Source organism: Gobius niger (genome assembly GCF_951799975.1).
Source record: "Gobius niger genome assembly, chromosome: 5".
In the NCBI taxonomy this organism is placed as follows: Eukaryota; Metazoa; Chordata; class Actinopteri; order Gobiiformes; family Gobiidae; genus Gobius; species Gobius niger.
This window is the reverse complement of record NC_136856.1, coordinates 8,415,047-8,434,414: the sequence shown is the minus strand read 5'-3', so window position 1 is coordinate 8,434,414 and position 19,368 is coordinate 8,415,047. Positions and strand designations below refer to the sequence as shown.

At 39.7% G+C, this 19,368-nt stretch overlaps 1 protein-coding gene and 1 long non-coding RNA gene across 6 annotated transcripts in view; one reads left to right on the top strand and one right to left on the bottom strand.

Moving 5' to 3' along the window:
• zdhhc2 (zDHHC palmitoyltransferase 2) overlaps positions 1-19,368 on the bottom strand; it is a 57,264-nt gene that overhangs the window by 4,955 nt on the left and 32,941 nt on the right. For 4 of the 5 annotated variants that reach the window (XR_013792865.1, XR_013792866.1, XM_079556256.1 and 1 more), the window contains exons 4-10: positions 15,547-15,667; positions 14,167-14,236; positions 14,051-14,083; positions 9,241-9,361; positions 9,118-9,156; positions 6,362-6,494; positions 4,299-4,425 (exon numbers count right to left, since the gene is read on the bottom strand). Coding sequence is in view for 3 of the 5 variants with exons in the window: in XM_079556256.1 (XP_079412382.1) it covers positions 4,299-4,425; positions 6,362-6,494; positions 9,118-9,156; positions 9,241-9,361; positions 14,051-14,083; positions 14,167-14,236; positions 15,547-15,667 (644 nt within the window). In the remaining 2 variants the exon portion in view is untranslated. The remainder of the gene's footprint in view (positions 1-4,298; positions 4,426-6,361; positions 6,495-9,117; positions 9,157-9,240; positions 9,362-14,050; positions 14,084-14,166; positions 14,237-15,546; positions 15,668-19,368) is intronic. The other variant, XM_079556258.1, reaches the window with a different exon arrangement.
• Positions 13,295-19,368, top strand: part of LOC306962938 — a 162,344-nt gene continuing 156,270 nt past the window's right edge. The window contains exon 1 of the long non-coding RNA XR_013792874.1: positions 13,295-13,336. This is a non-coding gene — a long non-coding RNA (uncharacterized lncRNA). The remainder of the gene's footprint in view (positions 13,337-19,368) is intronic.

The following is a 19,368-nucleotide window of genomic DNA, read 5'->3' as shown; positions in this document are numbered from 1 at the left end:
GCAGTGATGCCAGTAACTAATTACCAAGGAACGGATTACTGTAATCGGATTACTTTTTTTAGTAACTAGTAATCTAGCATTACTATTTCCAAAAAAGTAATCCGATTTAAGTTGCTTTTCCAAATTACTGTGAGTTACTATTTCATCATTTTGCTTTGCAAATAAATGACATATCTTTTTGAATCTCTGCAACACTGGTCGGGGAGAGAGATGGAAATACGTCACTTTTCTGAGTCTGCGTCAGCTTTGTTGATGTTACTGTTAAAATGCACTTGAGTGTTGGTAAAAGGGTTTGTCATTACTGTGTTGTTACGATGGAGATGTTGTCGGCCACAGCTGAATGTAACTAATAAAGCATCTTATAATCTAACTTAGTTACTTTAAAAATCAAGTCATCAGTAAAGTAACTTAGCTACTTTTTCCAAGTAATCTGTGGCAACACTGGTAACACGTTTGTCAAAAGTGAAGATTACTGCCCGGATTTCAAACTACTCCTGGTATTATTACGCCTTACAATATAGTTCCCCCTTTTATCCGCTTAGAAAATCCACATTGTTTAATTTTGTGTAATTATACTTTGTAGTGGAACACTTCACGTAACCATATTTAAATAGGGAAAACGTGGAAGAGCTTGGTAGCTTCTATCTTGACCTGTTTTGGAGCTTTAGAGGAGAGAGGGAGAGGCTAAATGCTAACGCCGTCTGCGCTGTGTTTACGTGACTGAAGGCACGGGGGAAGACCAGACAGGTCCTAAAGAACTCGTCAAAGCTAAGGTAAGAACATATCTCAGTATGTAAAAACGGTGGCCTATTCCTTTAAGTATTCAAATGAGTAAGTACAAACCTGCTGCCATCTGAGCCACTTGGCCCCATACTTTAGTTGATGTCATTTGCAATTTTAGACTTCATTTAGAGATATCTTAATTTATGCTGTAGACATGTATTTAAATGATGTGTTTGTTCCCAGTTCAAGCATTATTTAGTCTCTTTCTGTTATATTTTACCTATTATTGTTTAGTTTTTTTCACAATTTCTAGACCCAGTGTATTCCTCGATTGTTTCCTGATAATGATAGTGCTAATAAACTCTCTCTTCTCTGGTAAGCTGTTTTAACACTGAAAAGTAAAACTTGACTCCCCTGTGTTATAAATATGGATATCAGTAATTATATTTTGTCTCCTTGTGTTTATTTAGACTCAGATATCTACATCCAGACTGTGTATTGGATGTGAGAGCGGGTTGCCAGTCTCTCCTCGGTCTGTTCTTCCCCGTGCACAGCTGCCGACAGCTTCCCCCAGCGGATCCCGAGATGCTTTGACCTACTTGTCCATCTCCATCACAATACAGGCCTTGTCAAAGTCGCTTAAACCTACACTTTTCCCGCTGCCCACGAACTTCAAGGACAAAATGTGCACTCGCAGCCGACACCCGCCCACGGATACATAAAGAGCTTATCAATGCTAATCGCCCCCTCTGTCAGTCACACTCGCAGGGAAAGTGCTGCGCCCAAGTTAATGTTAAGAGACAAGTCGCAAACATGCAGGACCAGACACTTCTCCGTCTAAAGAACATACGGCAGGGGTAGGCAACGTCAGGCCCGGCACAGAACCTCTGGCCCTTAAGATGATTTTGAGACACATTATTACACAAATCAGAGAGTACTTTTAACATTATTAGAGTTAAATGGGAGAAAGAAAGGTAGAAATACTGTCAATACACCCAATTAGGTCAAATGTTATGTACAACACTGGCATTTGAAAGAAGTGCACTGGAAAAAGAATAATCGTTTTAAGGAAGGAATGACATAAATCTACTTGAATGAACAGATTAAATCTAAGGTTTCAGTAGATTTGGTCTGGTCTTAGATGAGATAAAACCTCTAGTAGTCGCTATTCTCTTAAGTCAGATAAGTTGGTGTCATTTGAAGTGAAAAACAATTATTTGTCTGATTTCAAGTGGGTTTTATTCTTGTTCCATTGGTGCTAGCATTTGTATCTTGGATTAGTTCTGCCAAACCACATGCTTTTTCATATAGTCTGGGAGTAAGCGTGATCTCAACGATTTCCCGGTGGGCGTGATTGACAGACGGCCTCAACCAATCTGTTTCTTGCTCCGGTTTTAGGGATTAAATTTTTTTTTTTCAAATGATTTAAAACGAAAGAGCAGAAGAAAACATCGCATCACTCGCCGCGCACGCCATCTCTGTTGTTTTGGTCGAGTGTTGCAGCGGCGACGGCTTCCGCGTCTTGGGGGAATGAAGTCCCGCCTCTCGGTGCGTGATTGGACCGATGTGGGTAAAATGGTGAAATGATCGGCTGCGAGGAGCTGTCCAGACGGTTCTTCTTTTGAACAGAAAGGAGGAGCGTCTGGCAGGCCAGGCAAGATTAGCTCAAACCGAGTTCAAATTCAACATAGAAGAACTTTAATTCACGCAATTTTAAGTCATTTATCTCATTTAAGATGGTCATTTTTCCGGTGTTGTGCTTTACTTTGGGCTAATAATCAGCGGCTTCGGCCCTCGGTCTGTTTACAATAAGGAAAATCGGCCTCTGCCAAGAAAACTTGCCTACCCCTGACATATGGCATTTTAACCTCCAGGCTTTGTGTTGAGGAAGCTGCTGCTGCCCTTAGAATAAAACAGTCTCCATTCATTTTCTTGTCTATTCATTCACCTACGACTTGAACTCGGGCCAAAACAGTTTAGTGTAGCTCAGTTTGGACTTGGATTTTATTTGAAATATACTTTAAAAAGTCTCCTGATCTTTCATATGAAGAACACTGCTCAGAGTTCTGCTCATTATTATTTCTTTTTTTGTTTTTGTTTTTCACTCTGTTCAAAAGGATTGGGCCAAATTTTAAAAATAGTTATTTCTGTTATAGATATTCCTTGTCTGCTCAAAAGTAAAACCTCTTAATGCACGCTTTAATATGTGGGCCTCCATGCAAAAAGTCTGGACATCCCTGGTCTATGGTTTCACCTTTATCTTGACGATAAGAACGAGAAGAAGCTTCTGAAGAAGATAAAAGCGAAACCAACCCAGCAAACTATAGCTAATTACAAAATAGAGTTGAAACCAGCCATGTTACGTTAACCTCTTAACTCCCGCCTGAACCAAGAGGATCTTTTTCCTCACGTCATCAGATTTTTTTCTCCATCATCAACGTTTTTGTCATTTTTTGTCACATTTTTATCACTTTTTTTTTTTTTAATTTTTTGTCATTTTTAAATCTTTTTTGTCAAATTTTTATCACATTTGTGTCATTTTTTTGGTCACATTTCTTTTTTTTGTCATATTTTATCACATTTTTGTCATTTTTTATCACATTTTTTTCATTTTTGTCACATTTTTTTTGTCATATTTGTCATATTTTTGTCATTTTTTATCACATTTTTTTCCCCACATTTTTATCACATTTTTGTCATTTTTTAATCACATTTTTTGTAATTTTTTGTCACATTTTTGTCATTTTTTGTCACATTTTTGTCACATTTTTTTTCATTTTTGTCACATTTTATAATTTTTTGTCATATTTTGTCATATTTTTGTCATTTTTTTATCACATTATTTTTATTTTTTTTTGTCACATTTTTATCACATTTTTGTCATTTTTAATGACTTTTTTTTTAAAAATTTTGTCACATTTTTGTCATTTTTTTAATCACATTTTTTGTCATATTTTGTCACATTTTTGTCACATTTTTTGTCACATTTTTTGTCATATTTTTTTTAAACATTTTTGTCATTTTTTAATCACATTTTTTGTAAAACTTTTTGTCACATTTTTGTCATTTTTTGTCACATTTTTGTCATTTTTTTGTCACAATTTTCTCATTTTTTTGGTCATTTTTTGTCACATTTTTTTGTCACATTTTTGTCATTTTTTCGTCAAATTTCATCACATTTTTTGTCACATTTCCATCATTGTTTTCGTCTCAGTTTTGTCGCTATTTTCACAGCTTTTTCCAGAAGCTTTTGGACTGGGGTAAAGCCAAACTGGAGAAAATGTGCTCGGTTCAGGTGGGAGTTAAGGGGTTAAATGTTATGTTATGTTAAAGTGAGGCCTTTTCCACCACTGTCTTCATAAGAACATTTTCACACATTTCTTTTCGCTGCCTGTGCCTCGGCTCCGGCGCTTGTTTCATCTAAAGAGACTGAATATTAAAGGTCAACAGTGCTCAGACTGTGAAGCAAATCTACCTGAAGGTGCTATAAATGACTCTCCCTGGTTTCCCCTGCAGTTTCAGACGTGTATTTGAGCTGCTGTCGTGTGTTATTGTGGTCTAGTCCGAGGTCGTACCTGGAGAACACGGGGACCGGCCAGTACTTGACCTTGTCTCCAAACACCTGCCGGAAGTTTTTACCGCAGCCCAGACTGAAGCCGTTCTTGTCCGTGCCGTGACGAAACACCGGTGCTCGAACCGCCTCTGCATCAAAGAAACAACACATTTGTCTTTTTCCAGTCGCTCAAAGCTGCTTTTCAATTTTTACACATTCATCTGTCACTCATCATAGGTAAAATAATGTCATATGGCAACAGAAGCTGAAGAAGTGCCGGTTTGCCAGAGCAGTGTTAATTATATATCATAATTATAGTGACGTTTTTTTTGTTTTGTTTTACTGGCTGAAACCAGATTTAGCATTTCCTGGATTGGTAGGACCTCAGAACTAGCACAACTCCAGATTCATGACGTTCTGCGCTCTTGACCCGTCTGCTGAAGGACTCCCATCGGCCGTGGGTCTCTGTCCGTCCATGGGAGTGGATCTTTCCTTCTGGTTTCTCTTTTGAGTTTTTGCTGGAGAGTCTAACCCACGAGGCTCGTCTCCACCTCCTGCTGACACTTATTTGGATTTTATGTTTGCCTGGATACTTCATTTGACTGAGCTTTTACATTGTCTTATTTACTTTCTGTTTTATTGCCTTAAAGCAGAACTAAGTAACTCATGCCCCTAGAGGCCACAAGGTAAGATAAGATAATCCTTTATTGATCTCACAAAGGAGAAATTCTCTTGTTACAGTCGGAGTCAAGAAGATCACTCAGAGTTAATAAAGTGCAGCTGATTAGAGATTATTGCACATGTTACTTCACAGTCTTATTGTACAGTCTGACAGCAGTGGGGATGAAGGCTTTGCGGTAGCGCTCCGTCCTGCACTGAGGGTGTCTCAGTCTGCCACTGAGAGAGCTGCTCAGCTCTTCTACAGTCCCGTGCAGTGGGTGGGAGGTGTTGTCCATGATGGAGGTGAGCTTGGCTAACACCTTCCTGTCCCTCACCTCCTCCACAGAGTCCAGGGGGCAGCCCAGGACGGAGCTGGCCCTCCTGACCAGCTTGTTCAGTCTGTTCTTGTCCCGCTCTGTGCGGCCCGGGGCCCAGCACACGGCAGCGTAGTGGAGAGCAGAGGCCACCACAGAGTAGAGGCCTGCTCACTCCGAAGGACCTCAGTCTCCTCAGAAGGTGGAGGCGACTTTGGCCCTAGGTGTCGTAGCATTTAGTGTTTTTTTACTCATTAAGTGTCCGTGAGAGTAAATACTACGCTGACAGAAAAGACAAAGGGAAAGACGGATATTGTACACAATGGAGATACATTTTTCACTCAAACTTGTCTGTAAATACAGTTTAAGTGGCGCTAGCCCGCAGTTAGCTTTGCCCGTTAGCCTGTTAGCTTCTTCTTCATGAACATTAGTGTGTATTGGTGGCTTTGACCCGGAGGCAGGGAAGTGTCACCAGGGGGAGATGAAAGACCCTCCAATCATCCCATTCACACTTGTATTACTACGAAAAGGATATAGGGTAAACAAGTTACTTAGTGCTGCTTTAATGTTTGGTGCAGCCCTGTGAGGCGACTCCTGTTGTGATATTGGGCTATACAAAACCATTTATTGACTGATGTTTATGATGAACATTGTGATTGTAACATAGTAAAGAGCTCTAAAATGTCAATTTTGCATAATAAAATGCTTAAAGCCATAAAATATGTGTCATGCTTGATGCCACTCTACCTTAAAGGTGCACTATGCAACCTTGTATGGGGAAAATGCCATATGAGTGGTCAGCATGGCGCCTTTTCTTTCCATCACAGTGGTCTCTAGGACACTCCAGGATCATATGTTTGGAAGGTTTTAACTGCTCTTACCAGAAAACCTACAAAACAATTGATCCTGGAGTGTTGTAGAGACCACTGTGATGGAAAGTAAAGGCCCCATGCTGACCACTCAACCATTGGGTCACTGCAAGGTCAAATACGCACAAATATCAACTTTTTCTTTGCACAAAAAGTTGCATAATGCACCTTTAACTTTGTGCCTCCCCAGGGCTGCCTATTGTCGCCACAGAACTGGACAACTAGTAAAGAGGGGCTCGTACCCAGAGTGGAGCGGTTGTTGCAGACGAGCCAGCAGTGGTAGATGAAAAGCGAGGCCAGGCTGACGGAGAACATGGAGGCGGAGAAGAACAGGAACAGGATGTGGAACTTGGCCTGAGTGTCCGGGAGACCGTTCTGACGGGACAGACAGAGACTGGATCAGGACACGGCCCAGCAAGAAGTACGTAAGGCGGCGCGTTAAGAGGTTAAATTCAGAATCTGTACATAGTGTAGAGGAAGGTACATATACTTTAGTTATAGTTATGAATACAGTCATTTCTTTGGTTATTAAAGTCCATTAACCTTAACCAAAACCTTAACCGCATAGACTTTTTCCGGTTTGGCTTTACCCAAATCTAAAAAAAAAGTGAAAAAAATGTGGAAAAAAAGTGACAAAAACGAAAATGTGACAAAAATATGAAAAAAAATTGATGAAAAAGTGAAAAAAAGATAAAAAATGTGGAAAAAATTTAACAAAAATGTATGAAAACTCAACAAAAATGTGACAAAAAATGTGACAAAAAAGTGGAAAAAAATGTGACGAAAAATGTAACAAAAAATTGAATAAAATGTGACGAAAAAGGAACAAAAATGTGACCAATAATGTGACAAAAAAGTGGAAAAAATGTGACGAAAAAGAAACAAAAATGTGACGAAAAATTAAAAAAAAATGTGAAAAAAATGTGACAAAAATGTGACAAAAATATGAAAAAAATTTGATGAAAAAGTGAAAAAAAAGATAAAAAAGTGGAAAAAAATTGACAAAAATTTATGAAAACTCAACAAAAATGTGACAAAAAAGTGGAAAAAAGTGACGAAAAAGAAACAAAATTGTGACTAAAATGTGACGAAAAAGGAACAAAAATGTGACAAAAAAGTGAAAAAAATGTGATGTAAAAGTGGAAAAAAAATGACGAAAAAGAAACAAAAATGTGACGAAAAATTTAAGAAAAAAAGTGATGAAAATGTGGAAAAAAAATGTGTAAAAATGTGAAAAAAATGTGACCAAAATGTGACAAAAATGTGACAAAAATGTGAAAAAGAAGTGTCCGGGAGAGACCGTTCTGACGGGACAGACAGAGACGGCATCAGGACACGGCCCAGCAAGAAGTAAGTACAAGGCGCCGTGTTCACCGAGGGCTGGATGTTTAGCTGCATTTTTTTCCACACACAAAAAAACACAATAAAATACAAGCAAAAATAGAAAAGATTTAAGAAAACTGATGTATCGCAGCTGATCTCCATGGTAACGCCATGATAACGGCGGCGCCACACTGGGGCTTCACAGACAAACATGGACGACAGCAAAGCAACAACGTGAGGATGAATGTTACATCAGTTTGTAGGTCTTAGCTTTCAAATGAGGCGTAACTCTGGCCTATAGGCTGTAAGCTCCAGTCAAGAAGCTTTTAGATTTGGGTAAAGTTGAAGTGGAGAAAATGTGCTCGGTTAAGGCGGTGGGTTAAGAGGTTAAATTCAGAATCTGTACATAGTGTAGAGGAAGGTACATACACTTTAGTTATAGTTATGAAAACAGTCATTTATTTGTTTATTGAAGTCCATTAACCTTAACCAAAGCCTTAACCGCATAGACTTTTTCCAGTTTGGCTTTACCCAAATCTAAAAGCTTGAAAAAATTTGATAAAAACGATGATGAAAACAGAGCAAAAAAAGTGACAAACATTTGACGAAAAAGTGAAAAAAATGTGACAAAAAAGAAACAAAAATGTGACGAAAAAATTTAAAAATGTGACAAAAATGTGAAAAAAAAAGTGGAATTTTTTTTAATGAAAACTCAACAAAAATGTGACGAAAAAGTGAAAAAAATTGGACAAATAATTGATGGAAATGTGAAAAAAAATGTAACGAAAAAGTAACAAAAATGTGACAAAAAAGTTTAAAAATGTGATGGAAAGTGGAAAAAATGTGGCAAAAATGTGACAAAAAAAGAAACAAAAATGTGACAAAAATGTGACAAAGATGTGGAATTTTTTTAATTAAAACTCAACAAAAATGTGACGAAAAAGTGAAAAGAAATTGACAAAAAATTGATGAAAAAAATGTGACAAAAAAGAAACAAAAATGTGACAAAAAAAGTGACGAAAAATGTAAAAAATGTAACAAAAATGTGACGAAAAAGTGAAAAAAAATGTGACAAAAAATTGATAAAAAAGTGGAAAAAAAATGTGACAAAAAAGTGAAAAAATGTGACAAAAATGTGAAAAAATGTGATGTAAAAGTAGAAAAATTTGACAAAAATTTGACGAAAAAGAAAGAAAAATGTGACAAAAATGTGAAGCAAAAGTGAAAAAAAATGTGATGAAAAAGTGGAATTTTTTTAATGAAAACTCAACAAAAATGTGACGAATAAAGTGAAAAAAAATTGACAAAAAATTGATGAAAAAGTGAAAAAATGTGACAAAAAATGTGACGAAATTTTTTAAAAATGTGACAAAAAATGTGACAAAACTGTGACAAAAATGTGAAGAAAATGTGGATTTTTTTTTTCAATGAAAACTCAACAAAAATGTAACGAAAAAGTGAAAAATATTGACGATAGAGTAACGAAAAACGCAAGGGGGTTAAAAGCTCATAAATGTGTCTGCTACTACTACTACTACTACTACTACTACTACTACTACTACTACTACTACTACTACTACTACTACTACTACAACCAGTGTAATAAGTATTGTCTATTCCAGGTTAATACAGTGCTACTCACTACACTCATCTAGTCAACACTACTTGTTCGTACCAAGTATTCTTTGAGACGGAAGTGGGCTTTACCTCCGGCCTTTCAGAGACAAATCAAATCAGAATCAGTCATTTTATATCGTTAAAAGTTTTCCCGGGGCGGAGGTGACGAGGCGACGCTCACCAGCCAGAACTTGATGAAGTACTTGAGATCCGTGGCAGTAACGAAGAGGCAGTAGAGCAGCGAGTACAGCAGGAACAACATGAAGAACTTGTAATTGGAGAAACCCACGCAGTTGTTCACCCTGAAACAGAACGGCAGCTTTTAAGTCAAAATTATTCTAAAAATGGGCTCATACTAGAGGATATTTTACACAGTTGAACCTCGTAATATTGTTGCTTTTCTGGTGTGTTTTAAACGCTCTTTCATCGCTTCTTTGTGACCTTCTTTGTTGCATTTTCATCCTTGTTTTTCTGTCATTTTTGTTGCCATTTTTAGGCTTTTTTTCACAAAGCTTTTAGATTTGGGTAAAGCCGAACTGGAGAAAATGTGTTTCTGAACTGAGGATGGAACAAGGATGAAAATGCAACAAAAGAGCGACAAAAACAAGACGAAAAAGCAATGAAAAAGTAGCAAGAATGTGTGATGAAAAGGAAAAAAAAAAGCCCCAAAAAATACACCAAAATGGGCATCACTTTATTTTACACTAACTTATTACATTGTTCCAAAGTAAATTTAGAACAATGTAATGTGCTCTGTAACAATCTGTAATAACATGTACCTATTTAGTACATACACAATGGAATAACTTGTATTAGTACTTTGTAAGTACATAATGTAATAGGTGACGAGACCCTTAGGGTTAGGGCTTAAAGGACTAGATGCAAGACATAGATCATTTTATGCTCACAACTGCCACCGCAGGTCTTATACGTAACTGCAGCTTCTATATTAAAGGGGCTAGATGCAAGTTAGTCATTTTATACTCACTACTGCCACCTCAGGTCTTATGTGTAACTGCAGCTTCTATATTAAAGAGTAACTAAACACCAAATCCACTTTTTTTTGCTGATAAACAGTCTAAATGGTTGTTGAATAGAGTTAGCTACATGTCCCAGTCAATATGTTGACATTTGGTGCAAACTTGTTCAAAATCTCACTTTAGTGTCTAAAACCGCAGGGTTAGCGCCTCTACTGGTTTCACGCAGCAACTACATTTGATATTTTGCGGTTGGAGGAGAGTGTGTCCACGGCGTCCACAAAACGTCATCAGTTCTGCCTCTGTGCCTCTGTGGCCCCGCCCACACACGCCTCTGTGGCCCCGCCCACACACGCCTCCGCCTCCGTCACGTAGCAACCAGGACACGCGTCGCGCACACACCGCCTGAGCTCATGAGTCAAACCAGTAGATGGCGCCCCTGCGATGCTCACACTTCGGCTGAGGTGGTGTAGAGGAATAAATCCCTTAGAAAAGCTACTGTGCGATGCTCTCTCTCTGTTCGCAGTCACTGACAGCGAGCGAGTCGTCTACCAGAGGCGATCTTTTTTTTTTTTTCGTAGGATAGTTGCTACTAGTGATGCGCGGGTTGCGGGTTCCACCGTCGTCTTTACAGCAAGTTTTTGGCGTAAATATAAGTTGGATTTTCATAAAACAAGCAGCGTTTTGCAGCTTGTGATCCAGAGAACACTTTTGTGGAGCTCATGTCTCCTGTTTTCCACCGTATGTGTGACTGTTTGTGACTTCGCGTTAGGCTGACCTGTGCTCTCTTCCTCTCTCCCTCTTGCCCAGCGCGAGAGCAATGACACGCCGGTGCTGTTCATACGGATCATATTTGTAACGCGTAATATTTAATGGTTGCGGGGCGGGTTGTAAAAATAGAACAACGTTGCGGGGCGGGCTGGGTCGGGTTAGAACCTGCTCCAAATGCGGGACCCGCGGGTTGAAAAAAACCCTGACCCGCGCATCACTAGTTGCTACATCAAGCAATCACAAGTCATGAGAATGTACCAACTCTCCTACGAAAAAATCAACCTTGCGCACAGTCGTGACAGCGGTAACAGCCGTCTGTCAGTCCTGTCAGATCTAGGGGCTTGGTCTGAGACTGTCAACAGAGCAGACCCCGCCCACACACTCACCCCCCTCGTCTCCCCCAAAGCCTCCGAGACACCCCTTTCTCAGCAAGTTTTGACTTGTGTTTGTGGGTGGGGAAAGGCTCTGCCACGCCCGTTTAGTTGCACTTTAAGCTCGTGCATGACGGCAATTCGGACCCGAAATTAACAACTTTTTGAGTGACAGTGCAGGATTTCAGAGGCAGTTTTTTACCCTACGAGCTACTTTGACACAATATGAACATCGGAGAGCTACTTATGTTCAAAAACATGCAGCTTATGTGGAGTTCACCCAGAAGAATGACTTGCCAAGATGGTGTTTCAAAGAAAGTGCCTTGAGTTTAGTTCTTATACTTTACTATATTGAACCAACTGTTCACAGATTGTGTTCAGCATGTTCAGAACAAACAGAACATTTTACTTCTCAAGCATGAAGAGATGTAGAAAGTCTTTGGCGAACTACCTGGAGAGGCTTGGCGAGCTACTGGTTGGAGATCCCTGATGTAGGGGGAGGAAAATACTTAGTTTTAACATTTTTAAACTCTGTATAGTCCCTTTAAGATTAGGGTTAGAGTTATACCTTATTACATTATGTACCAACAAACCACAAATAAATATTATTCCATTGTGTATCTAACCCATAGGTACAACTTATTGCACAGTGTTACAGAGCTCATTACATTGCACTGAACTGAGTTAGGTACAATGTATCAAGTGTTGCCCCAAAATGCAACAAAAGAGCGACAAAAAGCGATGAAAATGTGGGAAAATATGTGATGAAACTCCCCCCAAAAAAGAAATTGAACTGTTTTCGTTTTATAAGAAGAGAATTATCACCCCACGCGGCTCTATTGTAGATGCATGCAATGTTTTTTCACATTTGTCATACTGCATTACAGCAGGTCACAAACATCAGCGTCCACTCTGGAACCAGTCACTTCTCTGTATAAACAGGCAATTAAGATATTTGACAAGAAACCTTTGAGAGGCATCATTGTGATCATACAAAAGCACAAGCTTTTTACTTTTGAAAACTTTGTACATTTTAGTAAACTGAAATTGACTTTTAAATGTCTGAACGATTGTGTGTCACCTCTGTTCTCTGGCCTCATGGTGGTGTCAGGGCTCTCAGACCTTCCACCAGAGCCTCAGTTAACGGGGATTGTGTGCTCCCAAAGTTTAGAAAATCTTTTGGACAGTCGAACTTCTCCTTCAGAGGCGACACTGTGGAACCAACGTTACCATCTTTACCAGAGGCTTAAACAGTGGCTCAAATCAGCCCAAAGGCGTTCACATGTGGAAAATGTGCCTTATCTGGTTTAATAATCTGTTTTGTTGTAACCGTGTTTAATAATGTGTTTTATTTTTAAATCCTATGGACAGGTGTTGAAAATGTGCTATAACAGTTTAAACAATGCATCTGGTTCGTCCAATGCTATGTCCATATTAAATAAAAAAATTAATGAAATGAAATAAATTAGGTGCATCAAGGGTAGTGTAAAATAAAGTGTTACCCCAAAATGCAACAAAAGAGTGACAAAAAGCGATGAAAGTGTGGGAAAATTTACCATGAAACCCCCCAAAAAAGAAACTGTGACGACAATATGAGGAAAAAGATGAGTTTTGTAGGTCTTAGCTTTCGAACGAGGCGTTACGCTGGTGTATAGGCTGTGACCATATGGATTTGGCTAAAGCTGAACTGGAGAAAATGTGCTTGGTGCAGGTGGGGGTTAAGAGGTTAAACCCCGACACCTTTAACACACTTGGATCAAACTCAGGGGCGGACTGGGACTGAAAAAGGGCCCTGGACAGTGACCAACCTGGCCCAAATTAGCGTCAATGCGACACTTCTTGACCGAAGAGCAACAGCGTGATGTCTGATTTGAAAGCTAAGACCTACAAAAGTGATTGAAACTTTTTTCACATTTTTGTCATGTTTTTTGTTGCTTTTTCAAAACTTTTTTAGTGTGTTTTCGTCACTTTTTGGGTCACTTTTTGTGTGTATTTGTTGTGTATTCGTCTCTGTCTTGTGTTTTTGTTTTGTTATTATGGCTATTTTGTTGGTTTTTCGTTGCTTTTCTTCATTGCTTTGTTGTGTTTTCGTCACATTTTTGTTGTGTTTATGTGGATTTTTTGTTGGTTTTTCATAGCTTTTTATCGTTGCTTTTTTGTCCCGTTTTTTGCTGCTTTTCCGGCACGTTTTTGTTCCGTTTTCATCCTAGTCGCTATTTTGATACCTTTTCTTTCAAGCTTTTTAGATTTAGGTAAAGCTTGGTTAAGGCGGGGGATAAGAGGAGAAAATTGAGAGGCCGGACTGGCCCGAGAGCCGGTGGCCCTTCTGTGCTCCTCCAGAATGGACACATGGCCAGTCCGCCCCTGATCAAACTGCATTCTCTCATGTCTAAAAGCATCGCTCTGTCGCAGCAACAGGACGACTCCACGACATTACAGTGAAACCCTCATTAATCAGACTGTTTTTCATGAGATACTCTGGCTCTAAATCATGCATTATCTTAACAAAAGTCTGCGCTGGTGTAAATATTGGTCCGGCAGCAGCAGGGGGTCCGCGTCGCTGCAGACAGAGCCACATTTGGAGCTGTTCAGAGCCCTCTGTCTCGCAGTCTGTCGTGGCAAGAACTCAAATCTGCTCCGCGGAAAATCTGTGTTTGCTCTCGGCTTTGTTTAGTTTGACGAGAGACTCTTCAAGCTGCTGGAGAGGCAAGATTTCCAACACAAACAAGGACTGAAGAAGAAGGCTGATGAGATAATACTGTAGGGAGTGGCTGGGAGTCATTGTGTGGAGGAAGACAAACGTTGTGGGATAAAGGCAAGATTAATCATACAAATATAAAGTATCTGTGCTGTGTGTGAGGTGTGGACTGACCAGGGGCAGTGGTGGTCCATCTTCAGGATACATCTGAGAAAAAAACCCACAGTCAGAGTAAATCACTCAGCGTGTAGATATGGCAGAACAATGTTGAGTTCTGTACAGAGTCGTACTTATCACAGACTGAACAGTGGTGGCATCGATCGGGCTTCAGCAGCTGGCACCGGTCACAGAAACGGATCGCTGGAAACAGAGAAAACCGTAAATGCCGGGGCCTTTATTTACTCAAGGGCATCTAGGACCAGGCCTTTACTGGAACCAGGCCACAATAAGAGACAGGCCTTTATTTCTATTTGAGCAAAACGGACGACCAGGAAAACGAAGAAAAACGAGATTTGTGTCCATTTGCACCTAAAATATAAGGTTCATTTATTAATTAACATTTCAAACCCTCTCCCAGCGGCTGAAACATTGACGCCTTTTATTTTGTCGGGACAACAGGAAGTGTTTCGTTGCTGTTAGCGGAGCTTTGACATCAATGTCACTGCAGGTTCTGTTTCGTTTTTACCGCGGACCGGATTATTTGTTGTCATCTTGTGTAAAAGGCGAGTTTAGACGGAGCGTTTGTGTTTGTGATCGATCATGAGACTGACCCGAGAGAAGACGAGACGCTCGCGCTGATGGGAGGAGTTATTTTGAGGCGTGGGGCTGACCTGCACACGGAGCAGCTGGACGTGCTTTGAAGACGTGATGGTGACTTTATTAAAACCCTGGAGGGTCACACAACATTTGTTGCCCTGTTTCCACAAATAGTCACAGGAGGTTTGAAAAGTGGCTAAATCTGTGTCAAAGTTACGCTCGGATCAGCTCCTCCACAGCGTCCCCCTCGGCCCGGGTTCCCGTTTGTTACTTCCTGCACGTGAGTTTTCATTTACACGAGTATGAGACAAATTCCTAACATGGGGAATATTTCTACTGTTATAGTTTCTAATAAAAGCCCCGGCCTGTTTTAGAGACCGGCTTTAATTTGTCTCCGCCAGCCGCGAACCCGGCCTCTGTCAGAGACCCGGCCGCTAATGGAATACAGGCCTGTATTAGAGAATTTGATGTTTGACATAGGGCCTCAAAGGTGCCCTATGCAAGGCCTTAAAGGTCCTTTTAGTGACTCAGTGGCCTTTGCTTTCTCACAGTGGCCTTTATGAAGCTCCAGGATCAATTGTTATTAGGGCTTTGTACCAGAAACTGACCAGAAACCCCAAAACAATTGATTCTGGAGGATCATAGAGGCTGCACTCATAACGCCCCGAGTCACTAAAATCAAATTTTTTTCCACATAAAAAGTTGCGTAATGCACCTTTAAAACCCGGCGTATAAAGGTGTGATTTTAAGAGTGACTAAAAACTCTCAATGGTCGAATTCTCAAAGGAAAATCATTCCAAAGACATTACAAAAACATTCTGATTTCAAGGCGTCTGCTCTAACACCGGAGCCGCTCTTGCCCCCTGAGGCCTTGGCAAAGCTCAGTCCTGAACCAGACCTAAACCCAGTCTAACCTCCAGAGTTGGTGCGTGTGTTGATGGGCAGCTCTTTGGCGATCCGGCGGAGGATCTCCTGCTGGGACTCCCCTCGGTCGTCACGCTCCAGCAGCTCTTTGTCCGAGTACGACAGCTGGAACTGGGGCAAAGGGAGCACAAACAAGCACAAAAACACGTTTATTTATAAAGAAAGAGAGAGGGGGAATATGGTAATGCGACCTATATTGTAAGGTTTAGACACATTAATATCTGGAGGTGTCAAAATGAGATTAAATACAGAACAGACGGCAGCTCTGAGTCAGAAACGCAGCTCAAAGTGCCTCAGAAATACAAAGAAAAAGGTTAACACTGCAATGATACGGAGAAAAAATGCAATTGAATCTGTTTTTTTTTCTCAAATTCTGCCCTAAATGTGCACTCAGAAGTATTTCATCGGCTTTTAAAAGGATCGGATGTGGACTTGTTTCAAATCACTTTATGTATAAGTATATTTGACAGCCTGGGCGTGTGATCGAACTATGCTTTTAGACAACAATACTTCACAAAGGAAGTGCTTATGGCTGTAATCTATAATGTATCTGATCCTGACCGCGGCACTTTAGCTTCAGAGGGAAAAAGCATTTGGCCATAAACCGGGTCAGACCTCACGCATTTGTGCCGTCCGTATATAAAAGCTTTATCTGAGAAGATCGCAGAGTCACTGCTGTTGCAAGTTCAACACATGACCATTTTCAGTTAATTACAAGCTTTAAAATGTATTGAAACGACGAGTTGCATAATAATTTGGAACAGTAAAATTCCTCCCCTGACCTCAGCCCTATTGAGAACCTTTGGAGCCTCAACAAGAAAAACATCTATGAGGGTGGGAGGCAGTTTTCATCCAAACAGCAGCTCTGGGAGGCTATTCTAACATCCTGCAAAGAAATCCAAGCAGAAACTGTCCAAAAACTCACAATTTTAATGGATTTAAGAATTTTCAAGCTGCTGAAAGAAGGTCCTATGGTAAAATAAAACTTGACCAGTTGATACTTTTTTGATTGAAATAGCTTTTGATTTCAGTAAATGTGACCTCCTAATGCTGCAAATTCAACAAATGACCATCTTGCCAGTTGCATAATAATTTGGAACAGTAGATTTTGAGTTTTTTTACTATATTAATTTTTGAAAAAAATACTGTTTTCACTGGGAGATTTTTTCAACCACAGTTTAGGAAATCAGAGAAAAATGTCATTTGCATAATAATCTGGAGCGCGGTGTTCACATTTTTCTCTGTATAATGTATACATGAAGAGCAGAGTTCTCAGCATTGACAAAAAACTTTGTCAGATACCGAGAGGACACGTTAGCGCATTCCAAAAATCCTAAAACTAAGACCCTAGGGAAAAAAACTTCAAAAACAAACAACATAAAGGCAGCAGCAATAGGCTATATGCACAGTTTCCCCACGTGACGTCTTCCTGGACAGTCAGCCAGACGCTGGACTTCCTGTCGCCGATCGTTTACGTTCACAATTAGCAGGTTCCCACACAAATATAGAGAAGCTCAGGATCTGGTTAAGGACAACGAGTTACTGATGGAGTCACAGCAACGTGTTACAAACATCATGTTCACTGTGAATCCTGCCCCAAAGGAAACGTCAGCTGTCGTAAGGGGCGGAGCTTTTATCTTAGAGCTAAAGGCTAGTGTTGAAAAATGATAATATAACATGTAGACAAGTAAATATTATTTAAACTACTAACGGGACGATTCTTTTTTGCGCAGGCTCGTCAAAACTTTGTGCTTGTTTTATTTTTAATTTTGTGTTAGCCGCATTAGCTTCAAGTGAAAAACATCCACCGTTATGAATGCGGAGGTTTCCTCCAGTGAAGTCGTTACGTCTCATGTAATATTTTCTAACCTGCTCCGTCACAACTTTTACTCGCTGTCCTTTACCAAATCTTAAGCTATTGCTTCATTTCTGTGGGACCTGCTCATTTTTAATGGGAAGAGATCCCGGACAGGAAGGACAGCGTCTGGCTGACTGTCCAGGCGGAAATCACGTGGGGTCACTGTGCATAGAGCCCATACTGTAAATTTAGATTGAGGGAGACAAGAGGGGCTTTGGGCAGGGCGGTCGGGGAGGGCCCATAATCGCCGCTTGCAGCTATATTTTCATCTGTTCTGTTGTTGAAACACAAGCATTAAGTTAAATTATTGTAACCAGGGGTGTCACAAATTCAAAGCCTGAATTTACTGTCATTAATTTTAACCCAACAGATTTGTGAATTAGAATTAAAAAAAAAAAGTAAATTCTCAATGCATTTCCTTTTTTAATCTACCTTTTCCCAAAACTGCAAAGCAAAATTCTAACACTAAATCCATTTTTTAAAAATGTTCAACTGTAATATTTTGACCCTGAAGTGAAACGTGTCGTCTGCTGTAACAGTTAATCTGACGCACGAGCGGTTTGTGTAAAACCATCTGAAATTACACACAAAATAAAAAGGCCAAGACAAAACAAAATCATAGCAGCACAAAAGTAGCAAATCAAAAGCCTGGATGAATAAATGGGTCTGAAGTTCACTCTTGAAGGTGTCAACAGAGTCTGAACATAGAGTCTTAACATTAAAAAAAGTTAATTTTGCATGATATGTGTCCTTTAAGTCTTTTATCAAACAAAAAGGCACAAATAACTCCTCCTCTTCTTTGTGTAAATAACAATGTTTTTCCTCCTCAAATTGTAGAAGTAGAACCAAAAAAATCGCCTGTCGTAGCCTAACATTAGCATAATGTAGCTTGAAGCTAACTTGAACGCCTGTCGTAGCTAACATTAGCAAATGTACATGAAGCTAGCTTAAACGCCTGTCATAGCTTATTTATTACATATAAATAAAGTCAAGTGTAAATCGGGCCCATATGGATATTTTCTCACAGCAGATTGTTGAGTAGAAGCGAAAAAACGGCAGTTGTAGCTAGCGCTAGCTCACTGTTAGCATTAGCCCGATGCTAACATGTAGCATCACGTTAGCATTCTCCGTTATTTATGTATTTATGGGCTGTTGAACCACTTTGCTCCTCTCCATGTCTTTGTATCTTTATCTAATAGAAATAGTATGTTCATATTTCAGCGTTTGTTAAAGTAGTTTTTGAATAATTAGAGAAAGTTTAGATTTTTCTCCAAATTTTTTTCCCCCTTAACTGTTTTTAAACATGACCATATATGGGCGATTCCAGAGACGCCGTCTGTATCTATAGACCCTTTAATTGTTTGTAAACATTCGGGGCTTAGCTGGAGGCAGGAAGCAAGATTCCTATCAATTTCCATTGGAGCTGTTGTCATGGTAACGATAAACAAATGTTTCACTGTTTTTGGAAATATCAAATAAACCTTATTTCATCGTCTCAAATGTCATTCCTCTTGGTCTTGTACCTTAAGCCACAACAGGACCACATGTTTTACTTGTAGTTTCACACTTACAATCGCTAGTTTTAGTTTAATCTTATTTCTCTTGATCACTTCCTGCCTCCAGATGATGTCAGTGATGATGTCACCGGCTCTTTAGAATGTTGTGATGTCATGAACGCAACCTATTCCAAAAATGCCTGGTCACATGTTACCTGCCCGTTGCTTAGAAACGATTCCTGTCATTTGATTGGCTGACAGCGTTCTATTGTATGACATCATGTTCTTGTCAGCTGTAATTATATCTCAAAGCCACACACATAAGATAAACCTTTACAGATCTCACATCAGTCAATCTGTGCTCAGAGGCGAACGTTTGGTTTGTTTTAGACGTCGTTCGAACAAAGACACTTCAAAAACAACGGTTATAGAGACTTGTCACATCCTAGTCAAGAATA